This window comes from Diceros bicornis, chromosome 30 (genome assembly GCF_020826845.1).
Source record: "Diceros bicornis minor isolate mBicDic1 chromosome 30, mDicBic1.mat.cur, whole genome shotgun sequence".
In the NCBI taxonomy this organism is placed as follows: Eukaryota; Metazoa; Chordata; class Mammalia; order Perissodactyla; family Rhinocerotidae; genus Diceros; species Diceros bicornis.
Genome location: NC_080769.1, coordinates 4588184 through 4608984, shown reverse-complemented (window position 1 = coordinate 4608984; position 20801 = coordinate 4588184). Strand labels below are relative to the sequence as shown.

Genomic DNA, 20801 nt, shown 5'->3' with positions numbered 1-20801 from the left:
TCCACCAGGATGAGCAGCAGGCCAGGAGGGCACAGAAGTGCAAGGAGCACTAGAGAGGGCACTAAGGGAGTCAGACTTTCCTTAGGACACCCTGTCCCGACGTGTCAATGATCCTGTTCACAAAGTGGGACAAACAGGCCCCTCTGAGCTCCTTCTCCTGATCATACGTACAACTGCAGCCTCCCTGGAAGGGCCGCGAGTAGCTGGCAGGACAGAGAGCCCTTCCCCCGTGTGCAGCAGCCCCACTGGAACCCGGATCCTAGCCCTCATCTCCTCCTCCACTGCCAATACCCCGTTACCTCCCCTGCCCCACCATGGCCTCGGCTCCTCCTTCTTTCCGGTTCCGCCCCAGCCTCCCTCAAGGGGATCCTGTTAAGCTATAAGACACACTGTGTTGCTCTTTAGCTCAAAACCCCCAAAAGGCTTCTTCTCACTAGGAATGAAGTCCCAAATTCTCACCCTAGCACGCAAGGCTCTGTAGATAATCCACTCACCTCCTCCCTCACCCGTCTCCAGTCAGATGGGCCTCCTCGAAGCTCCCCATCAGGGCCACTCTCCTGCCTGTCTTCACACTGCTGTTCCCTCAACCTGGGACATACTCCTCACCTCCCTCAGGTTTCTGATCAGATGTCAACGAAAACAGACACCCTCCGGGCAGCCTCTGCCCTGTACTTCTTTGCAGTCACCTCCCAAAATGGATTCCCCTTTGTCTGTTCCTGTTTCCTTCCACAATTTCAGGGAGTGTGTGTGGTCCCTTCCGTTCACTGCTGTGGCCCCGGGGCCCAGAATAGCCAGGGCACACAGCAGGTGTTCGTTACGTGTCTGCCGAACGAACAAACGAACAGCTTTCTGTGAAGAGACACTGCACATAAGGAGCAACAGTGGGGGGCAGTCAGGGCTGGGGGGATATGGGTCCTGATGAGAGTCCAGGCCTACAGGAGGGGACACGCCCCTGTCCTCCCCACGCCCCCAAAGCCCCCCTCGCTGGGCCAGACCCAGGCTTTGGTGGGTGCGGTGGCAGCAGACGGGGGAGGACTTAGGATAGAGACAGTGAAGAAGGCAGACCCAGCACACAGCTCCAGCACTAAGTCAAGTTCTTTACTTCCCAGAAGTGATGGCTAAGGGCAGGGAGGGGAGGGCAAGAAGAGGAAGACAGAAAGAGCCAGAGAGAGCGAGGGGGTGGGAAAAGAGGGGACAGTAAACCACTGTTCTATGAAGTCTCAGGAGGCAAGTGCTCAAGGTAAAAAAGAGTCCCGGAGAACGGTCCGCGGCTGTGGGAAGCGTCTCGGTTTCCTTCTGTGTATAAGTCCTTGTGGGGGAGGCTGCCGCCGCTGCCGCTGCATTAAATAGTTATGTACATCGCAGAGAGTCCCAGGCCGTGGGCAGGCGGGGAAGGGGGTCATTTCACCAGGGGCCGAGTTTTATCATCGTCGCCGCACTGGTGGGCTTTGTACTTTTTCACCTCTGCCATGTACTTGGCCCATGCGTCACCTTTACTTGTTAATACCTGTTGGTGGGGACACACAGGGGGCGGGAAGGGGATGCCAGGGAGGCCAGGACCCACGGTCAGGACTGTCCTGAGACAGCGGACCCACCCCCAGCGTGACCCCGGAGGTCCTGGGTTGGAAGTCAAGATATGCAGAGTCAAGGTAGCTGGGACCGTGTTGAAAGCCCTCCTCCCCCACCCAGCTCACCCATCCAGGCCCAGACGCTGGAGATGGAGGGTCAGGGCTTGTTGGCCAAGCACTGAGGCCGGAAAAGCAAGGCAACCTGGGCAGCCCCCCACCCCAGCCTGCTCACCTCATCCTCCGTCTTCTGCTTCTTGGCTACTATTCCCGTCTTGAGGGCTAGTTTGTTCCCGCCTCTGCGCTTGCCCACCTGGGTGAAGGGACAGAAGACTGCTACGGTTACAGGAGCCGGGCCCGCCCTTGGCGGCGCTGAGGCCCACCACACCTTCCTAGCCCGGCCCGGTGGCCCGTCCCGACGCCGCGCCCAGCTCCGCCAGCCGGCCGACCTGCGCAGCAATCAGAGAGGAGCACACGCGACTCTTAGCGCCTGCCCCAGGCCCATGATGCCCAGGCAGTCCTGGGCACCCGGGCTGCCCTCCCAGGGAGCGAGATGAACCCCCACATTGGCAGGGACAGGCTCTGTCCTCACTCTCCAGGCTGAAGCCTCCCCCAACCCTAGCAGGAATCACACAGGCAGCAACAGCTCCCTTTATTGAGCACTTACTGGATGCCAAGCCCTGTGCCAAGTGCTTTGGCTGGATTATCGCCTTCCACTTTTACAGTTACCCTAAGATGAAGATTACAACCATCCCCGTTTTACAGGTGAGGAAACATCTTTGAGAAGGAGAGACCTGTACTTTAGTCATGCTGGCAGCAAACAATGGAGCTGGATTCAGGTCAGGTGGGTCTCAGCCACAGAGCAGCATCCGTAACCATCAAGAGACGTTGTCTCTCCCCTGCACCTAACCTGGCCTGGCTTCTTTAAGGGGCCTCCCGCAGTGGCCCCTCCATGAACAAATGAAAAGAGCAGTGACAATGGCTGCTACTCTTGCTCATGGAGGGGCACTCGGCCTCCACCTAGTTCTCACACCAGCCCAGGTCCTAACACTTTCCCTTCCTCCAACACAAGTCTCAACTCTGGACTCTCATCCTGGTCCTCATCTTCTCCCACCCACTGGGGGCTTCCTGAGCCCCTGGGGCTGCAACAGGCTTTCCAGGCATCATCCCATCTCTGCCCCTCAACCAGGCATCAAGGGGCCTGCACTGCTTCATTATTGGCAGATGAAGACACATGACCCCCCCGTCCGTTATTCTCAAGTCAACACTTTTTTCTCCACACCACAGGGACTTGATCTGAACACTAGAGACAAAACAAGTTCAGAGCTGACAATCAATATAGATGCCACTTATTTAGCCTAGAGTTTCTCAACCTGGCACTAATGACGTTTTGAGCAGCATCATTTTTGTTCGAGGGGGAGGGTGGTTCTGTGCATTGTAGGATGCTGAGCAGCGTCCATGGCCTCTACTCACAGATGTCAGTAGCACCCCCCCTCCCAGTTCTGACAACCAAAAACGTCTGCAGACTTTGCCAAGTGTGAGGATGGGGATGGGGGAATCATCCCCAACTGAGAACCACTGGTTTAGCCCTTCCTATACGCCCCTGTGCTAACCGCTTTTCCAGGATGGCCTCACTGAACCCTCATCACAGACGAAGATGAGATGAGATCTAGTTTTGTAAGTAGGGAAAATGAGGGTGGGCCAGCCCAGCTCCACGAAAGCAGCGATCTTGTCTATCACGTTCACCACGGTATACCCAGCACCTAGCAGGATGCCCAGCACAAGGTAAGGCTCAATAAATGGACACTGAACGAATGAGATTCAGGGAGGTCATGCAAATTTCCTAAGGTCACACAGTAAGTAGTCTGAGTCTCTAATTACACAGCTCGGACTTCAGATTTGAATTTGCCCCCTTCCCCAGAGTGGGAGATGGTCCCAGCATGCAAAGTTGGGTGCCACTCAAACAGCAATCCTGGTATCCTGGTTTCCCCATCCCCGGAGCTCTGTTTCCAATGCAACTCCCTCCCGCTCCTGGTTCTTGCGGGCAGGCTCCAGGGGTCCCCACCTCCGCCCCCCGACCTCTCTCGTCGGGAATCCAGGTTCTGCATGCTCAGCGGGTGACCCGGACGGCCCCTCATCGGGGCCGGAGGGTGGACGCATCCTGACCCCCTCTCTCGGGCCCCGATTCCCCCTGCCAAGGCAGGCCCCGGCGCCCGCCCCCACCCCCGCGGCTCCTTACGAAGCTGAGCGTGGGGCCCGGGCCGCCCTTCCTCTTCGGATCCCCGGGGCCCGCGGCGGCGGCCGGCTGATCGGGTCGCGGCGGGCCCGGGGGCGGCTCCTCCTGCCGCTGCCGCTGCTCCTCCTCCATCTTCCGCTTGAACAGCTCCAGGAAGCTGCCGTCGTTGGCGAACAAGTTCACGCCGCCCGACACTGGGCTCGAACCCGCGCCCGACACGTCCTCGTCCCCGCTCTCGGGCGACGTCCCGGGCCCAGACTCAGCCCATCGACTCCCGCCGCCGCCGCCGCTCGCAGGGCCCGGCGCCTCCCGGCCCGGAGGCTCCGCCCGTCTCCCTCGGGCAGCCATTTTGTCGCCAGGTGCCGCGCAAAGGACTCCGGGAAGGCCGCTCGGGCCCCGCGCTTGGCGCCCGACTTGCCTCGTCCCGGGCAATGCATGCCGGGAAAAGCGGTCCGGGCCCCCCAACCCAAGGCGTCCGCAGTGGGGGCGGGGCATGAGGGGCGGGACGAGTGGGGGGTAAGACCCGACGCGGCTGGCCGGCTGGGGGATGCCCAGCCCTGCGGATTTTTATAATTCAGCTAGATTTGGGAAGGCGCTACGCAAGACATGGTCTCCCCGGGAATGGGACCATCGAGAGGGACTGGGGCTATAGCCGGCTCTCCGGAGTGAGATTCCCGCTTGGGACCGGGGGCGCGTTAGCTTTCCGGGGCTAGAATCCCCTTCTGGCACCAGGGATCATCTCAGTGAGGGGAGGGACCCCGTCTGAGGCTGTGTGTTCAGCTGCCATCTCGGAACCTAGGTCCCTAACTAGGTCTAGAGGGCGTATCTAGCCTGGGCCCCTCAAATAGAAATGAGGGTATCTCTGGATTAGGTACCTGTCCCATTTGGGAATAGGGATACGCTGGCTCTGTGAAGCTGGGGTCCTCATCTGAGAATCAAGGTATTATTTTATGGCCTAGAGTACTCAAATAAAGCCACGGAAATTTCTAGGCTGGAGTCCCCATCTAAGGTTGAGTGTCCCCCAAGGGCCTGGGACCCAGCTTGTATTCCTGCCCAGGGCAGAGGTTCAAACAGGGAATTCGCTGAACTGGAGCCTCCCCCTCGAATAGGGAGCCAAGTGCAAGGAAGTTTTCGGGAATAGTGTTCCTACTACGACAAGGAGCGCAGTTGCAGGTGTGGTCCCTGCCCTGGCCTGCCCAGCATGGGGGTTCAGGGAGCACTGGACCGGCTCTGCGGACCTTGCCTACCACTGGAGTCATTCTCCCTCTAACTCACTCGCAGCCCCAGGACTTGTCTCCAGCCAACTAATCGGTTCATCTATGATTGGTTTGCGTCAGGAACCAGGTGGCTCACAGCCAATCGGATAACAGAGGAGACGAACCTGAGGCGATGTCGGGACCTAATTTGGAGAATAGGGAGGAAATGATGGACAGGAAGTTAAGCCTATGGAGTCAGGCCATGGCGGACCTCGAATGTAACTTCACGGAAAGGGCATGAACCGGGTGTTTGGCTGGTTGCTAAGGCGAGGTTGGCGGCTACCGAGACTTGAGAGTGATTGGTGAAAGTAAGAAAAGATGTAGCCAATGAAAGGAGCGCTGCAAGACTTAGGGACCAATCAGTGGAGGGGAGTAGCCAGGAACGTACCAATATGTTAATTAGGCAGGGGGAGTCTTTGAAAAAATGTAGACAAGAAGTCGATAAAGTGAACCCCGGAAGCGGAGGACATAGGAACTATAGCTTCTATTAGCTCCTAAAAGTCAAGCCAAGAGGAAATTAATTCATGTTCCTAGCCTTGATGGGGATGTGCTGGGCAATTTCCCCTGTAGGTGCTCTGCGTGGTGTGCTCCGCTTGATCACGTGAACCGGTTCCAAGATGGCGGCAGGGGTGGCCGGGTGGGGGGTTGAGGCAGAGGAGTTCGAGGATGCGCCTGATGTGGAGCCGCTGGAGCCCACGCTTAGCAACATCATCGAGCAGCGCAGCCTTAAGTGGATCTTCGTCGGGGGCAAAGGTGGCGTTGGCAAGACCACCTGCAGGTAAGAAGGCTGCGACGGGGGCCGGGAAGACGGGTGGGATGTACCACGGGGCGAAGGGGAGGCCGAAGACCGGCTCTTCCACCCCGAGCCGGGCAAGGGGGCTGGGCCGGGGTCTTCCGAGTTCTGCTCCCTGGAAGTTCCCTGGAGCAAATGGAAGATACCTCCTGAATGCAGGCCTGGCACCCTCTGAGTTGGACCATCCCCTTTGCGGCTCAAGGGCCGAACCACAGTGTACCCAACACTCGTGGGCGGCAGAGCAATCAGCTGGACCGTACCAGAGTGAGCTCAGAGTAGGGGGAAGGGCACCGGGGCGCACTATCCTAGTCTAGTGAACCTTGCCATTCTCTGCCCACGTGGGGGTGGTGCTGGAAGGCGGGGAAGAGGGCACGTGATAAGACTCCCATTCCAGCCTCTTCAGCTGGGAGGAAGTGGAGGGCTCCCTGGCGCAAATTATCGTGGATAAGTGGATTGAACCATCCTGAGTTTAGCAGGGGGTGCAAGGGATCCCTTAGCGTTGAGGGAGGGGGCACAGGATCAAACTATGCTGGCTGAGCAGCTGGACCATACCACTCTGTGCCAGCAAAGCAGCAGCAGGCATCAGGCCAGAGCGACTCAGCTGAACCTTACAACTCTAGCCAGTTGGAAGGGACAGTAGGTGAGGTCTGAGAGGGTCCCTCTGCAGGCACTGAGGCTTGATCCCACAGTTACCCCTACTCTCCTCTCAAGGCCCCTGTTGTTCCGGGTCCCGTGTTCCTGGGACCCTCCATCTCCCCGTGCAAACCTAGGGAGCAGAGCCTGATCCCTCCGTCCCCGGCTTTTGACCTTTCCCTTGCCCAGCTGCAGCCTAGCAGTCCAGCTGTCCAAAGGGCGGGAGAGCGTTCTGATCATCTCCACTGACCCAGCCCACAACATCTCCGACGCATTTGACCAGAAGTTCTCCAAGGTGCCGACCAAGGTCAAAGGCTATGACAACCTCTTCGCCATGGTGAGTGGAGCAGACTCAGCTCCCCACTCTGGCAAAGGCCCCTTCAGGCCCTTCCCGTGGACGCCCGCCCTCAGCCACCTTGTCTCGCCCATGCCACATCCACTGTCTCTCCAGTTTCACCGCTTCCTAGACATACCCACAGCGGAAGCAGTGAGGAGGGTTTGCGGAGCAGAAAGGAGGCCAGAGTGACCTGAGCTTAGTGAGCAAGGAGAGGGGAGGGAGACATCGGAGAGGTCACTCAGAGCCGCGTAGTGTGGAACCTCGCAGACCACTGGGAGCAGTTTGGCTTTGAGTCCAAGTTTAATGGGAAGCTGTTCTTTTTTTTTTGTGAGGAGGACCAGCCCTGAGCTAACATCTGCCAGTCCTCTTTTTTTGCTGAGGAAGACTGGCCCTGGGCTAACATCCGTGCCCATCTTTCTCCACTTTATATGGGACGCCGCCACAGCATGGCCTGACAAGCGGTGCGTCAGTGCGTGCCCGGGATTCGAACCCCAGGCCGCCAGCAGCGGAGTGCACTTAACCGCTAGGCCAAGGGGCCGGCCCCTGAAGCTGTTCATTTTAGGCAGGGCAATGTCATGGCCAAATTCATTTTTCAAAAAGTTCCCTGTGGCTGCCATGCAGAGATTGGATTGTAACTCAAGGATGGAAGCAAGGAGACTGGGGCAGTGACCAGGCAAGAGACGATGGCAGCCTGAACTCAAGTGGGGGAGATGTGGTCAAATTTGAGATGTGTTCTGGAAGTAAAGCAGTGTGGCTGCTTAGTTGTAATGGGTCAGGAAAAGAAATGAGTTAAGAACGTCTCCTAGTTGGCTCCCAGAGCAGCTGGGATGGGGAAGACTAGGAGAGGGGCAGGTTTAGAAGGGAGAGGTCAGGAATTCCGCTTTTGCCACAGTGAATCCGAGGTGCCCACTGGACATTCAAGTGGAGATGTTAGGACGGCGTCTTAGTTAGATGAGCCTGGAGCTTGGAGGAGGTTGGCGTTGATTTGGGGGTCATTGTCCCAAGGGTGGTATTTAAAGCTGTGTGAGTGGAGAAGAGCGTGACAGAACAGAGAGGCCTGGAAACAACGCAGGGGCACATCAGCATTAAGGTCCAGCAGAGGAGGAGGAGGAGCTGGGGAAGGAGACCAAGAAAGAGCCAGCGGTGAGGTGGGAGCAGAGCCAGAGGGTGAGCTCCTGAGCTCCAGCGAGGCAGAGGGACTCACGCAGAAGAGGCTGTGGCAGGCACATCAGATTTAAAGAGCTCACCCTGGGAGCGGGGGCAAAAGCCTGCCTGGAGGGGATGAGCTGAGGAGGTGGAGACGGAGTCTGCCCTCATGGGAGCTGAGAAGTGAATGGGAGCTGAGAAGTGAATGGGCCATCGCTGGAGGGAGATGGGAGTCAGGGGTAGGGAGGGCTTTTTTATGCTGACGCAAATGCTCCATCAGGGAAGGACAGTGATGTTGCGGGAGGGAGCAAGGACGCTGGCAGAGGACCGGCCTCAGGCGGGCGGGAGCTCCGTCCAGCACACAGGCTCAGGACTTGGGCTCCGCCAGGGCCAGAAATGCCGAGGCAAGGCGGGGGCCTGGGGCACGTCCTGGGGGGAGATGAGGGTGTTGGCAGCGGTGGCTTCTCTTTCTCGCCGAGACCCCAGGCAGGGCACAAGTCTCATCAGAGAGCAAGGGGCGAATGGGACAGAAGGAGTTGGGGAGGGAGAAGATGTGACATAAACAGCCCCAGGGGCAGACTGGATGGATGGTTGAGTGCCTGCTGGAGATTTGTGATGGGGAATGGGGGGCAAGGTGGGAGTTATTGGTCAGGTGTGTTCCCCCGACATTCACCTCAGCACAGTGACCCCAGATAGCTGAGAGTCACCAGGTGGGGCTTTGCCAGCCACAAAGGGAAAAGGGAGTGTTTGCAGAGGCCCCTGTGGAGCCCGGGCTGGAGAAAGGTACTGGCCAAGAGGGACACTGACAGTGAACAAGGGGCCGGGGGGAGGGGACAAGGTGCCCAAAGAGGCTTCAACACCTGAGGTGGGAGGCCGGGAGGCCAGGAGGCCCGGGTCAGAGCGTGCAGTGGGGAGCTCAGAGGGGCCCCGTGACCGGGAATAACCCATCAAGGGGGGGAGTCGGGGGAGATGGGTGGGCAAGCCCCCTGCGGGGAAATGACCTCGGAGGCCAGCAGGGTGGGGGCTGCACCACGGGACCTGTGAAGTCACCCAGAAGAGGTGCCACAGGAGGAGGAGAGAGAGGGAGGCCCCGAGTCCAGGATGGGCCGGGAACCCCAGGGATGGTCATCCCTCTGTGGATTCCACACATGTGTTGAGGCCCTACTGTGTGCCAGACACTTGTAGGCGCTGGGGCCACAGAAGTGAACAAGACAGAAAAGCCCCTGCCCTCATTGGGCTGACATTCTGGTTGGGGAGACAGATGATAAACATGAAAAATAAACCATGTGGGATGTGAGGCCAGGCTGAATGTTGAGGAGAAAGGAAGCGGGGCAGGGGGGCTGGGGCTGCCCTGTCGGATGGGGTGGTCAGGCAAGGCTCAAGTTAGAGGGCGAGCTGGAGGCAGTCAGGGACTGGGATGGAGGAACAGCCAGTGCAAAGGCCCTGCAGCAGGCTCTGGCTTCCCTCTGGGGGCCCTGATCACAGTTTGCAATTTTCCTCTGTTTGTGAAATGGTGTGACAATTCGTGCAACCGCATGAGCTCTTAAGTGCCTGAGGGAGGGCCATGGTACCTCGGAGGTGTCCCCAGCCATGACTGGATGAAGGGCCTGAGGTCGGGGCCCTCCACGGGCACCCCCTGGCCCAGTGCCCAGGTGGGAGGGCACTGGCAGTAGCAACAGCCTGAGTCTCGACCCCTCGGCCCCCAGGAGATCGACCCCAGCCTGGGCGTGGCCGAGCTGCCCGATGAGTTCTTCGAGGAGGACAACATGCTGAGCATGGGCAAGAAGATGATGCAGGAGGCCATGAGCGCCTTCCCGGGCATCGACGAGGCCATGAGCTACGCAGAGGTCATGAGGTCAGGCCCGGCCAGCGGAGCGGGAGAGGCCCCGGGCTGGGGCAGACGAGGGAGTGGAGCAGGCTGACCCCCATCTCCCCACAGGCTGGTGAAGGGCATGAACTTCTCGGTGGTGGTGTTTGACACGGCACCCACGGGCCACACGCTGAGGCTGCTCAACTTCCCCACCATCGTGGAGCGGGGCCTAGGCCGCCTCATGCAGATCAAGAACCAGATCAGCCCCTTCATCTCACAGGCAGGCGGGGCCCCGGGGCATCCAGGAGTCCCTGAGTCCCAGTGGGCCCCCAGCCCCCAGATGTGCAGCAACGAAGGCCTTTCCCACCCACCCGCTCTCCGTCGGCGCTTCCCAGTGGGTGGGCTGGATCTTCACGGGGGAGGACTGTCCCCCTACTCCACAGCACTCGGTGTCCCCACCCCCGCCCATGGAGTGCCCCAGACAGAGCTTGAAAGTGCGTATTCCAGAGCCCGGTGGCCCAGGTTCCAATGCTCTGCACTCTGGTGACAGAGCTGTGTGACCTCAAGCAAGTCACTTTACCCCTCTGGCTCTCACCTTCCTTGTCTGTCAAATGGAGATCATGTGAGTGCCCCCGTGGGTTGTTATTAGCATGACAGCATGGCAACCCCGATGCCCCCACACTTCTGCACACCACCCCAACCCCCAAGGTCTACACATGGGGAAACTGCGGCTCCGGGAGGTCAAGCCCCTGGCCACAGTCCCCCAGAAATGGCAGAGCTCGGATCTGACCGCTGTGGTCTGCTCGAGGGCCCATGCCCTTAACCAGTGGGAGGTGTCAGGAGTGTCCCACGGGCAGTTAGTGAGCCCTAACCAGGGGGTGTAACGGGCGCCAGGGGAGCCACGAGCCCTCCCCCGTCTCCCCACAGATGTGCAACATGCTGGGCCTCGGCGACATGAACGCAGACCAGCTGGCCTCCAAGCTGGAGGAGACGCTGCCCGTCATCCGCTCGGTCAGCGAGCAGTTCAAGGACCCTGTGAGTCGAGGTCCAGGCGGCGGTGGGGGGCTCGGCGGATGGGGACAGGGCTGGGAGCTGCCCTCACCGTCCTGTCCCGTGCCCCGCAGGAGCAGACGACCTTCATCTGCGTGTGCATCGCTGAGTTCCTGTCCCTCTACGAGACGGAGCGGCTGATCCAGGAGCTGGCCAAGTGCAAGATCGACACGCACAACATCATCGTCAACCAGCTTGTCTTCCCTGACCCTGAGAAACCCTGCAAGATGTGTGAGGCCCGCCACAAGATCCAGGCCAAGTACCTGGACCAGGTGCGCATACCTGGCTGCCCGCCCAGCCCCGCACCTCTGACCCTGGGAGTCAGGGCCTGGCTGGGGCCCACCGACCATTGACTCGATTCTCTGACCTTGTGCTCCACCCCACCTTCTGATCCTCTGCCCTGGCCTCCTGCCCTCCTGCCCTCCTCTAGATCCTTCACCCTAATTCTGGCTCGAGGACTGGCTGGCCTGGGTACCCGTGACCCTGGGGAGCGGAGGGCCAGCGCAGTGATCTCTGACCTCACTGGTGCCACACCCCCCTGTGACCCTGTGAAGCCTCTGCCCCATGTTCTCTCCCTGACCCTGGAAGGTCCCCAGCCCGACCCCTTCCATCCTGCCCTGCGGCCCCCTGACCGCTGCCTTCTGTCCTCTGCCCCCGCTGCAGATGGAGGACCTGTATGAAGACTTCCACATTGTGAAGCTGCCGCTGCTGCCCCACGAGGTGCGGGGGGCGGACAAGGTCAACACCTTCTCCGCCCTCCTCCTGGAGCCCTACAAGCCCCCCAGCGCCCAGTAGCACGCCGCCAGCCCCAGCCGCTGCCATTTTACACCCACCCTCCAGCCCCCGCCGGGGCACAGTTTGCACAAAGTCCCCCCATAGTACAGGGGGAGCCACGTGGGGGGCAGGAGGCGGGGAGGGAGTCTGTTCCCCCTGGTGGGGCTGGGGGGCTGAAGCTGCCCCCCACCTCTCCCCGCCTCTCGCCCCTCAATAAAATGATCTTAAACCACTGTGGATGTTGATATAGGGGGTTGGCGGTCAGCGCCTCCATGTGCAGTTGCACAAGTTGTTCACTGCACAAAGATGTCATGTCTAGAGGGGTGCAGTCACAACAGAGACCTAATAGAGATGTGTATTATGGTAGTTTTGGAAGGAGGGTGTTTTCAGTAAGGGGTTGCTTTTTGTAGCTCTATATGGGTAGAGGTGTTCCTGCTGGGGCTGTGAAGCCTGGAGTAGAAGAGAGGGGCATCGGCCCACTTCCTTCGAGGCTCAGAGCGTGGGAACCAGGAGGCCCCTCAGACAGCCCCGGGCTGGTGGGAAGCGGATTAGGCCGGCAGCAGGCCCACACTGCCTGCTGTTTGGTTTGGGAATTAGTGGGCGCCCTGGGCAGAGGCTGGGCCTGCCAGACTGGGGATTAACAGTCTCCACCCCCAATTCCTGCCCCCATGGGATGGCATCAGCCCCTCCCCGCACAGGGCTGCCACAGGGGGACTGCTTAGGGGCAGGATGGCAGAGGACTCAGGCCAAGGGGCCCCTGGAGCCCTGCCCCACCTTCACAGCAGTCTGCTGAGTGGCCTGCAGCATCAGCTTCAGTGCCCTCGTCCCTGAGATGGAGACGCACGTCCAGCCATTCACAGAGCCGTGGCATAAATCCACCTGACCCTGTAAGGCATCTCGTGGGTCCCCTTAGCCCTTCCCTCCCCCTCTGGCCCCCCACCACTGCCTGGACAGCCACCGTCATCCCCACTTGAGAACCCAGGACCAGACACGACCTTGAGCCACTGCCAGTTCCAAGTCAGAGCTGGTGGGGGGCGCCGAAAGGGGGTGCCTGAGGACACGCCTGAGTCAGGAAGCGATGTTGGGACTGCGCACACCCAGGGTCTGGGTGTGCCAGGGTGTGTGTGTAAGGGAAACCCAGCCACGAGCCTAGACGTGTCCCCCCACTCGACTCCCACCCACTCACTGGGTGTGCACAAGCGGGCGTGGGCACGTGGGAGTGGCGCTTGTAAACGCACATGGTGGTGCAGCCGGTGGCAAAGACCCCAGGTGCCAAGCCAAACCGCCTGGGTTCAAATCCCAGCTGTGCCACGAACGGGCTGTGTGTCGTCCCAGCCTCAGTTTCCCTGTCTGGATAGCTGAAATAATGAGCACCAATTTCACACTCCTGCTTGTACGGATTCAATGAGATGCGATGAGTGACGCCTTTAGAACGGCTCCAGGCACGTACCTGTCAAGAAAAGTGTATTATTATTCGCTGTTGTGATTATGAAGCACGTGGACTAGCCCGGGCAACCTGCCCCGCGCCCAGCAGGGTCCCAGCAGTCAGAAGCGTGTGGGGACACAGTGGGCTGGGGGAGGGGCATGCGCGGGGGAGGGGCGGGCTGCAGAGTGTGTGAGGATATGTCCCGGGGAGTGGGGCCTCTGGTCGGGGGCGCAGAGCCCATCAGCCCGAAGCCTCCTCCCCAAGTGCTGCAGCCAGGGGCGCCACCCCTCGCCCCTTCTATGGGCTGTCCGGCAGCTGGACAGCGGAGGCGCAGGTCCGAGGGTGGCTGGCCTGGGCCGGTTCCTAATTACCCCGGGCGGGGCGGACATCTGCCAAGCTGGGAACACGGCGTCCTTGCCGGCAGGGCTTGGGGCGGGGCTCCCCGGAGCCATCCGTGCTCCTAGCACATGAGGTGGACCCGAGGGGCTCAGGGCAGCCCCAGGGCACCCCTCTTGGGGCTGGAACCCAGAGCCTCTGTTCCTCCCACACCGGGCTACACATTCAAGGTTGGGGCTCGGGGGCTGTTTGTGCCAGGCTGGGAGCGCCCCCTTTGCAGGTGTGTCTGTGAAGGGGGAACATCTGTCCCACATCCATGCTGAATGTGGGGACAAGGTTTTATGTCCCCAAGCTTGTGTGTTCATGGCGATGTGGAGAGTGTCTGAGACCTGAGGTGTGTGTATGGGTGTGTGTGCCTGCACACCACGGGGCGGGGAGCGGGGCGGGGGGGAGCATCTTATGTATTGATGAGCAAATGCAGGTGAGTTTCATGAGGGGTTATGGGCATGACCCATCTGGATGTGACTCTTGTGGTCTGTGGGACTGTTGGGGACGGGTCGCTGTTGTATGAGTGTGTCTTTGCAACATTGGTGAACCTAAGGGATCTCTAGGCTAGGACCCCGTGCTGCCCCCCAGGACCGTGTGCCACCGTGTTGAGAACAGGTGTTCCCGCATCTGGTGTGTGACCATGAGTGTATCTTTGCACAGGGCGGATCGGGAATGCGTGCATGCTACCTCCCTGTGTGACTGTGTGTGGTTGTGGGTGTGAGGGCATCCTGGGGTCTGCACTTAGCTGGTTGTGTGACCTTGCGTGTGTCTTTGTTACATGGTGTGCTCATGAAGGAATGCAGGGCCCCTGGGTCCCTCCCGTGTGCTTCTGGGTGGCTGTTTGGAGCACCGGGTGGGTGCCTGAGAGCTGAAAGCCTGGGCGAGGGTCCAACTGCCCTATATCTGAACATTGGGGGCGGCTAGAGCTAGGTGTGTCTTGTGTGACTTTGGGAGTCTTTGTGACAGCGTGTACTGCCCTCTGGGTCACAATGGTCGTGGAAGGCTGTGTCGAGGAAAGCTGCATTTGTCTCTGGGTCTATGGTGGGTACTTCTATGTGCGTCTTTGTGACAGGTGATTATAGGTGACTGTGGAGTGACCCAGCCTCAGCGAGCCCTGTGTGTGTCTCGGACTGGGAAGGAGATGGTCCCTGCCCCCTCCCCCAGCTCTAGGTCCAAGATTCCTTGGACCTGCCAGTGACTAACTGGGAGAGAGACAGGGAGGAGCAAGGGAGGACAGGGCGATTTCTTACCCCCCCCACCACCACCAGGTAACAAACTGTCAGGGCTTCTCCAAACAAAGTTCCCAGGCTGCAGCTGAGGGGGCGGGCCAGGGAGGGGCTGCCCACGCCCACTCCCCAGCCCCCTCCTGCCCAGGGTCTGGCTTCAGCCTCACCCAACGCTGAAGCCACCCGCCCATCCTGTGCTTGTCCCCGTGTGTCCCTGCACCCGCCACCAGGTGAGACGGGCCCAGGCTTGGGGGAATAAGGGACCCTGAGGACAAATGGGTCTGTGGGCAAGAACCCATCAGCGTCCTCAGGGTGGAGAGTGAAGGGTTTGGAAGGCTGGAAGGGCATGGACAGAGGAAAGGTCAAGGGGATCCCGGAGAAAGGAAGGGGCTGAGCCAGGGAGGTAAGTGGGGGGTGGATAGGCTGGGGCAGCTGTGCAGGAGAGGGGGCAGCCTGAGACAGGGGGGCTGCAGGATGGGACCAGGGGGCCTGGAGCCTTGGGGACAGGGCTTCACAGGGCTTCAGAAGGGAGTGCAGGGGCACAGAATGGGCCAGGACAGGCAGCTGGTGGGGGGGGGACAGGTGGGACCTGAGGGAGGGGAATGGGAAACTGGGGTGCTGGCGACTCAAGGAGTGAGGGAGGCTGTAGATGACGCCCACGTGGGGGGGGTGGGATCGGATGAAGGGGAATTCCGGGCAACTCGGTGGACCCAAGGGTCTGGGGTGTGAGGGATGGAGGGAGAGGGCCTGGGAGGTGCAAGACGCTTGGACCAGGAGTCCAGGGAATGGGGTGGCCTGCGAGGGGAGGCTTGGGGAGCTAGGGCAGGACTGAGCAGGGCTGGGAGGAGACGGGAACCTGGGCAGGGGACGAGAGGAGGTGAGCCGGTGCGGAAGGGGACGCCGAGCTGAGTGGGCCCCGCACCTCTCCTCCCCGCCCGCAGCCCCCGCCCAGCCCCCCGCTCCTCGGCCCACAGACCGGGGTCCGCTCCAGCCCCCTCTCCTTTGGCGCGACCCGCCCGGCGCCGCGATGACCGTCACGTACACGGCCCGCGTGGCCAACGCGCGCTTCGGCGGCTTCTCGCAGCTGCTGCTGCTGTGGCGCGGGAGCATCTACAAACTGCTGTGGCGCGAGCTGCTCTGCTTCCTCGGGCTCTACATGGCGCTGAGCGCCACCTATCGGTGAGGCGGCCCCTGGGCGGGGGGTGCCGGCCCGCGCTCCGGACCCGCCGGGACCGCGCGTCCTGGGGAAGGGGGCCCGCCAGACAGGGCTGGAGAGGGGCCTCGGGTGTGCCCGGGAGGGGGCGGGGGAAGAGAGATCTGCGGCTGGGGAGGGGGCTCGCCCGTGACCCCGCGCCCCCTGCGTCACAGCTTCGTGCTGACCGACGAGCAGAAGCGCTACTTCGAGAAGATCGTCATTTACTGCGACCAGTACGCCAGTCTCATCCCCGTCTCTTTCGTGCTCGGTGCGTTCGCTCCTGAGTCCCCCATTCCCCTGATCCTGAGAAACCCTTTTGGAGACCCCCATTCCTGCCCCTCTGAGACCTACCTCAAATCCAACCCTCACAGACTCCCACTTCTGCATCCTTCACACCAGGTGTGGCCCTAATTCCCAAGACCTTGGATGTCACCTGGTCACAGTGCCCCCATGAGAGCTCCGTGTCACCCATAGGCTTATTCTTGGTCACCTCAGCGACTCTCACCTGTGTCTGCATGAGATTACTAGTGCCCCTCCGCATGTCCTGGGCCCCAGGGACCCCATATGACTCCATCCTCTCAAGTCCAGCCTGAGGGGCATTTCTTTAACAAGCTCTGGCCCCCAGTCCTCGGTGACTTCACCTGACCCCAGCCTCCTGCTTCAGGGCCCACGCCCCCAGGGAGTGGCTCCCTGTGGCCACAGACCACCTGCCTATGTGCCCCTAACATGGGCCTGTGTCTCCACCATCATTCTGGAATCCCAGTCCCACATCCCAGGTGACATTCAAGTAGCCCCGGGTGACCCAGCATGCTCCTGCCTCTCTGACCTCAGGGCTGGACCACATAGCTCCCAGCCCAGGTGGCCCCACGTGGTCAGGGTGTCCAGCCTGCCCGGTGTCCCTGAGGCAGACCCTATGTTATCCTTCTTCCCACCACCTGGACCCCCAAACCCTTGGCCTAGTGTCCCCACTGAGCCCCCATTCCTGGCTCCCCCGCAGGCTTCTACGTGACGCTGGTGGTGAACCGCTGGTGGGACCAGTACCTGTGCATGCCGCTGCCCGACGCGCTCATGTGCGTGGTGGCGGGCACGGTGCACGGGCGCGACGAGCGCGGCCGCCTCTACCGGCGCACGCTCATGCGCTACGCGGGGCTCTCAGCCGTGCTGATCCTGCGCTCGGTCAGCACCGCGGTCTTCAAGCGCTTCCCCACCATAGACCACGTGGTGGAGGCGGGTGAGGCTCGGGCCAGAACGGGGGCGGGGGCGGGGCGAGGACGGGGGACGGGGGACGGGGCGAGTAACCCCCGACCTGGCCCCTCCAGGGTTTATGACCCGCGAGGAGCGCAAGAAGTTCGAGAACCTGAACTCGTCCTACAACAAGTATTGGGTGCCCTTCGTCTGGTTCTCCAACCTGGCGGCGCAGGCCCGGCGCGAGGGCCGAATCCGCGACAACAGCGCCTTTAAACTGCTCCTGGAGGTGAGCTCGCCAGGTGGTCATTCATATAAAATACCAGGGAAATTGTATCTCCCCATCCTCCCCGAGTTGTGCCAGAGAGCGGCTTGCCAAGCGCTCCCACGAGGCAGATCCCAAACACCTTAACTTAGGTGTGTACCGACTCCTGGGTGGATGGTGCCCCCGACTCCAGGTGACCACTCACCTCCATCCCAGGTACCCACACTTAATCCCCACGTGTGAGCTCACCATTCAGGCCCCCTCATGACCCGCATCGCCCGCAGGAGCTGACCGCGTTTCGGGGCAAGTGTGGGATGCTCTTCCACTACGACTGGATCAGCGTACCCCTCGTCTACACCCAGGTAACGCTGCCGTGCCTCCGTTTATATCCGGCGTAAGACGCCATCGCGGTGACGCCGGACGCTAGCCCTGGTGTCTCCGTGACCCGTCCCAGAGGCCGGGAGAACCCTGACCTGGCGGCGCGCCCCACCCGCAGGTGGTGACTATCGCGGTGTACAGCTACTTCCTGGCCTGCCTCATCGGTCGCCAGTTCCTGGACCCGGCGCAGGGCTACAAAGGCCACAGCCTGGACCTGTGCGTGCCCATCTTCACCCTGCTGCAGTTCTTCTTCTACGCTGGCTGGCTCAAGGCGAGTGGGGCCTCGAGGCCGGGACTCGGGGCGGGGGGGCGGGCCGGGATTCCCAGGACTCTGCCTACCTCCCCTCTCCCCCTTCAGGTAGCCGAGCAGCTCATCAACCCCTTCGGAGAGGATGATGACGACTTTGAGACCAACTTTCTGATCGACCGCAACTTCCAGGTGAGGCTCTCTCGGTTGCGCCCACCCCGGGGCTCCCACAGCGGCCCTCGCCCCACCCCAGCCAAGACTTGCCGGGGCCCCGCCCCTGAACCATCCTGTCTGTGGTGCCCGCGCTTTCCACGCCGCCCTCCCTGCCCCGCGTGTCCGCGCCCGCAGGTGTCCATGCTGGCCGTGGACGAGATGTACGACGACCTGGCCATGCTAGAGAAAGACCTGTACTGGGACGCGACCGAGGCTCGCGCCCCCTACACGGCGGCCACCGCCTTCCTGATGCAGCAGCCCTCCTTCCAGGGCTCCACCTTCGACATCACGTGAGCCCCGGGTGGGCGGGGCCTCCGGGGCGGGGCTTATGGCTCTGGGGTGTAACTGATTGAAGGGGCTAGGGGCGCCAGGACAGTGCTAAGAGCTAAACTCTGGAGATTCGGGGCTAAGACTGGGATGGGGCAGGGGTCAGGGATGGGCTCAAGGTCTGGCACCCGGCCATTAACTGGGGGCCGAACTAAGGGCTAAGGTCTATAAGGATTGGACGGGCCAGAGGCGGCACCAAAGGAGACACGGCAGAGCCACAACTGAGGCCTTGAGGCGTAAGATCGAGCGTAGTCAGAGCCAGAGGATAAGGCCAGGCTCTCGGGCGAGGGGCCAAGGTCTTTGGGGATAAGCTGGACAAAGGAGTGGGTGGAGCCAGGAGAAGCAGCAGCAGCGTGCCTCGGTCGCAGCTCTGTTAATGAAGAAGAGGGGCGAGGCCGCAGCGCTGACCCGCCGTCCGCCCGGCAGGCTGGCCAAGGAGGACATGCAGTTCCAGCGGCTGGACGGCGTGGACGGGCCGCTGAGCGAGGCTCACGGCGACTTCCTGCAGCGCCTCCTGCCGGTGGGCGCGGGCGTGGCCGCGGGCGTGGTCCCAGGGGGCCTGCTGGGCCGGCGCCTGTCCCTGCTGCGCCGCAAGAACAGCTGCGTGTCCGAGGCGTCCACCGCCCCCAGCTGCGCGTGCGCCGGCGCCCCCGACGGCGCGGCCCCGGAGTGCGGCTGCGGGGACCCGCTGCTCGACACCGGCCTGCGGGAGCCCGAGCCCGAGCCCCCCGCCGGCCCCGAGCTGCCCGCCGAGCCCTTCACCACTGTGCCCATGCCCGCGCCCCGGGGGCCGGCTCCGCCCTGGCTGCCCAGCCCCATTGGCGAGGAGGAAGAGAGTCTGGCCTGAGACCCTGGAGCCCAGGATCCGCAGGGACAGGGACCCAAGCCTCCACACCGCACGCAGGCAGCGGTCCGGGTCTGCGTAAGCCGCGCGCGGACTCCGTCCGCCCGCTTTTGACCAGTTCCCGCTCCCTGCGCGCCCGCCTTCGTGGCCCACACAGGAGCTTGGAGCGCCCCCTGTGGGCCAGGCACTGAGCTGAGGGCGGGGGATGCCTCCAGCTTCTTCGAAGAGCGGGTCCTCACCACCAGCTCTCCTCATCCGCCGCCACCTGAGAGGCCTCTATCAGTGTGCTCTGCCTTCATGCCTTCCTCCACGTGGAGATGTGAGCGCCAACCTCATTGAGTTGTGAGGATGAAATGAAATGACGGCTTTAAAGTGTTTGGTACATAATAGGTGCTCAATAAAATGTTAGTGGTTTCTACTCAAACATAGCCTGACTTTTGTTGCCAGGCATCATGTTAAGTAAAACTTGAGAGTTCTTCCAGATTATTTGATGATGCTCTGCCCACTTCTTCCCAAACTCTGCTCTCTGAAATGCCCCGTTGGTGCCCACAGCTTTACTCATTCATCAATGTACCACACGCAGTCCCAGGACCATAGCTTCCTCCTGCCAGCTTTCCTTTGATTCTGCAAGCCACACCTCCGCCCCAGCTCAGATGTCTCCTTCAGCGCTCTGGCTCTTAATTCAATCATATGCCCATTACTCCCGAGTTTACAAGTCCAGCCAGGATCCCTCCCCTGGCTCTAGACCCAGAGAGCCAACTGCCTTTTTGACATCTCCATATGGGATCTCAGGGCACCTGGAATGTAACGTGCCCCCAAACCAGCTCCCTAAGGGCTCCCCAACCTGCCCCAACCTCTGTGGGCTTTGTCCTTCCAGATGGGGCCAAAACCTTCAAGTCATCCTCAGCTCCTCTCTTTCCCTCCCCCTCCACATCAACCCAGCAGCCAATCCCATCAGCTGGGGCTTCAAGCTGTATCCAGAATCCAACCACCTCCCATTCCACCATGGCCCCCACCCTGGCCAGAGCCCCCAGTGTCACCCGCTCACCCGGACTAGGGACCTCTGTCCTGGTCTCCCCGCTCTGGTCCTGACCCCCTACAGTCTGTTCCTCCCACAGCAGCCAAAGGGAGTCTATGAACACCTGAATCAGGTTACGTCCTTCCTTTGCCCAGAACACTCCATGGCTCCCACCTCGTTTAGAATAAAAGCTAAGTACTTCCCGCAGCCTACAAGGCCCTGAACAACCTCCCTTCCCTCGTCTCCTCCCATTCTTCCCTCACTCCACTGCAGCCTCACTGTCCCTCTAATCCACCAAGCAAGGTTTCATCTCGGGGCCTTTGCACATGCTATGCTGTTCCCTCTCCCTGGATCGCTCTTCCCCAGATACCTACACAGCCCCTCCCTCACTTCCTTCAGGTCTCTGCTTAAATTATGTCACTTCCATGGTGAGGCCTCCTTTCTTGGCCTTTTATTAAAAACTGCCATCTCCCAAATCCACCTCCTGCATCCC

The 20801-nt window shown here is 61.0% G+C and overlaps 3 protein-coding genes across 5 annotated transcripts; 2 read left to right on the top strand and 1 right to left on the bottom strand.

Annotated features, from left to right (window-relative positions):
• Positions 1–1077: 1077 nt before the first annotated feature.
• On the bottom strand, positions 1078–4173 carry TRIR (telomerase RNA component interacting RNase). Of its 2 annotated transcripts, XM_058525620.1 has the most exons (3): positions 3805–4164; positions 1801–1878; positions 1078–1507 (listed from the first exon to the last, which is right to left on the bottom strand). In XM_058525620.1, the coding sequence occupies exons 1-3, from the start codon at positions 4147–4149 to the stop codon at positions 1400–1402; spliced, it is 531 nt and encodes a 176-aa protein (XP_058381603.1). In that variant the 5' UTR covers positions 4150–4164; the 3' UTR covers positions 1078–1399. The 2 variants fall into 2 exon arrangements, with proteins under 2 accessions (XP_058381603.1, XP_058381604.1); XM_058525621.1 differs by lacking the exon at positions 1078–1507 and having other exon boundaries at positions 1802–1878; positions 3828–4173.
• Positions 4174–5584: 1411 nt separating this feature from the next.
• GET3 (guided entry of tail-anchored proteins factor 3, ATPase) lies at positions 5585–11833 on the top strand. Of its 2 annotated transcripts, none has more exons than XM_058525609.1 (7): positions 5585–5835; positions 6673–6820; positions 9673–9821; positions 9906–10056; positions 10704–10811; positions 10907–11098; positions 11490–11833. In XM_058525609.1, the coding sequence occupies exons 1-7, from the start codon at positions 5675–5677 to the stop codon at positions 11619–11621; spliced, it is 1041 nt and encodes a 346-aa protein (XP_058381592.1). In that variant the 5' UTR covers positions 5585–5674; the 3' UTR covers positions 11622–11833. The 2 variants fall into 2 exon arrangements, with proteins under 2 accessions (XP_058381592.1, XP_058381590.1); XM_058525607.1 differs by having other exon boundaries at positions 5588–5835; positions 10901–11098.
• A 2054-nt stretch (positions 11834–13887) lies between these two features.
• BEST2 (bestrophin 2) lies at positions 13888–19714 on the top strand. The gene is made up of 10 exons (XM_058525606.1): positions 13888–15039; positions 15578–15815; positions 16005–16099; positions 16829–17062; positions 17151–17305; positions 17566–17643; positions 17778–17930; positions 18018–18098; positions 18255–18409; positions 18873–19714. The coding sequence occupies exons 2-10, from the start codon at positions 15664–15666 to the stop codon at positions 19291–19293; spliced, it is 1524 nt and encodes a 507-aa protein (XP_058381589.1). The 5' UTR covers positions 13888–15039; positions 15578–15663; the 3' UTR covers positions 19294–19714.
• Positions 19715–20801: the final 1087 nt, after the last annotated feature.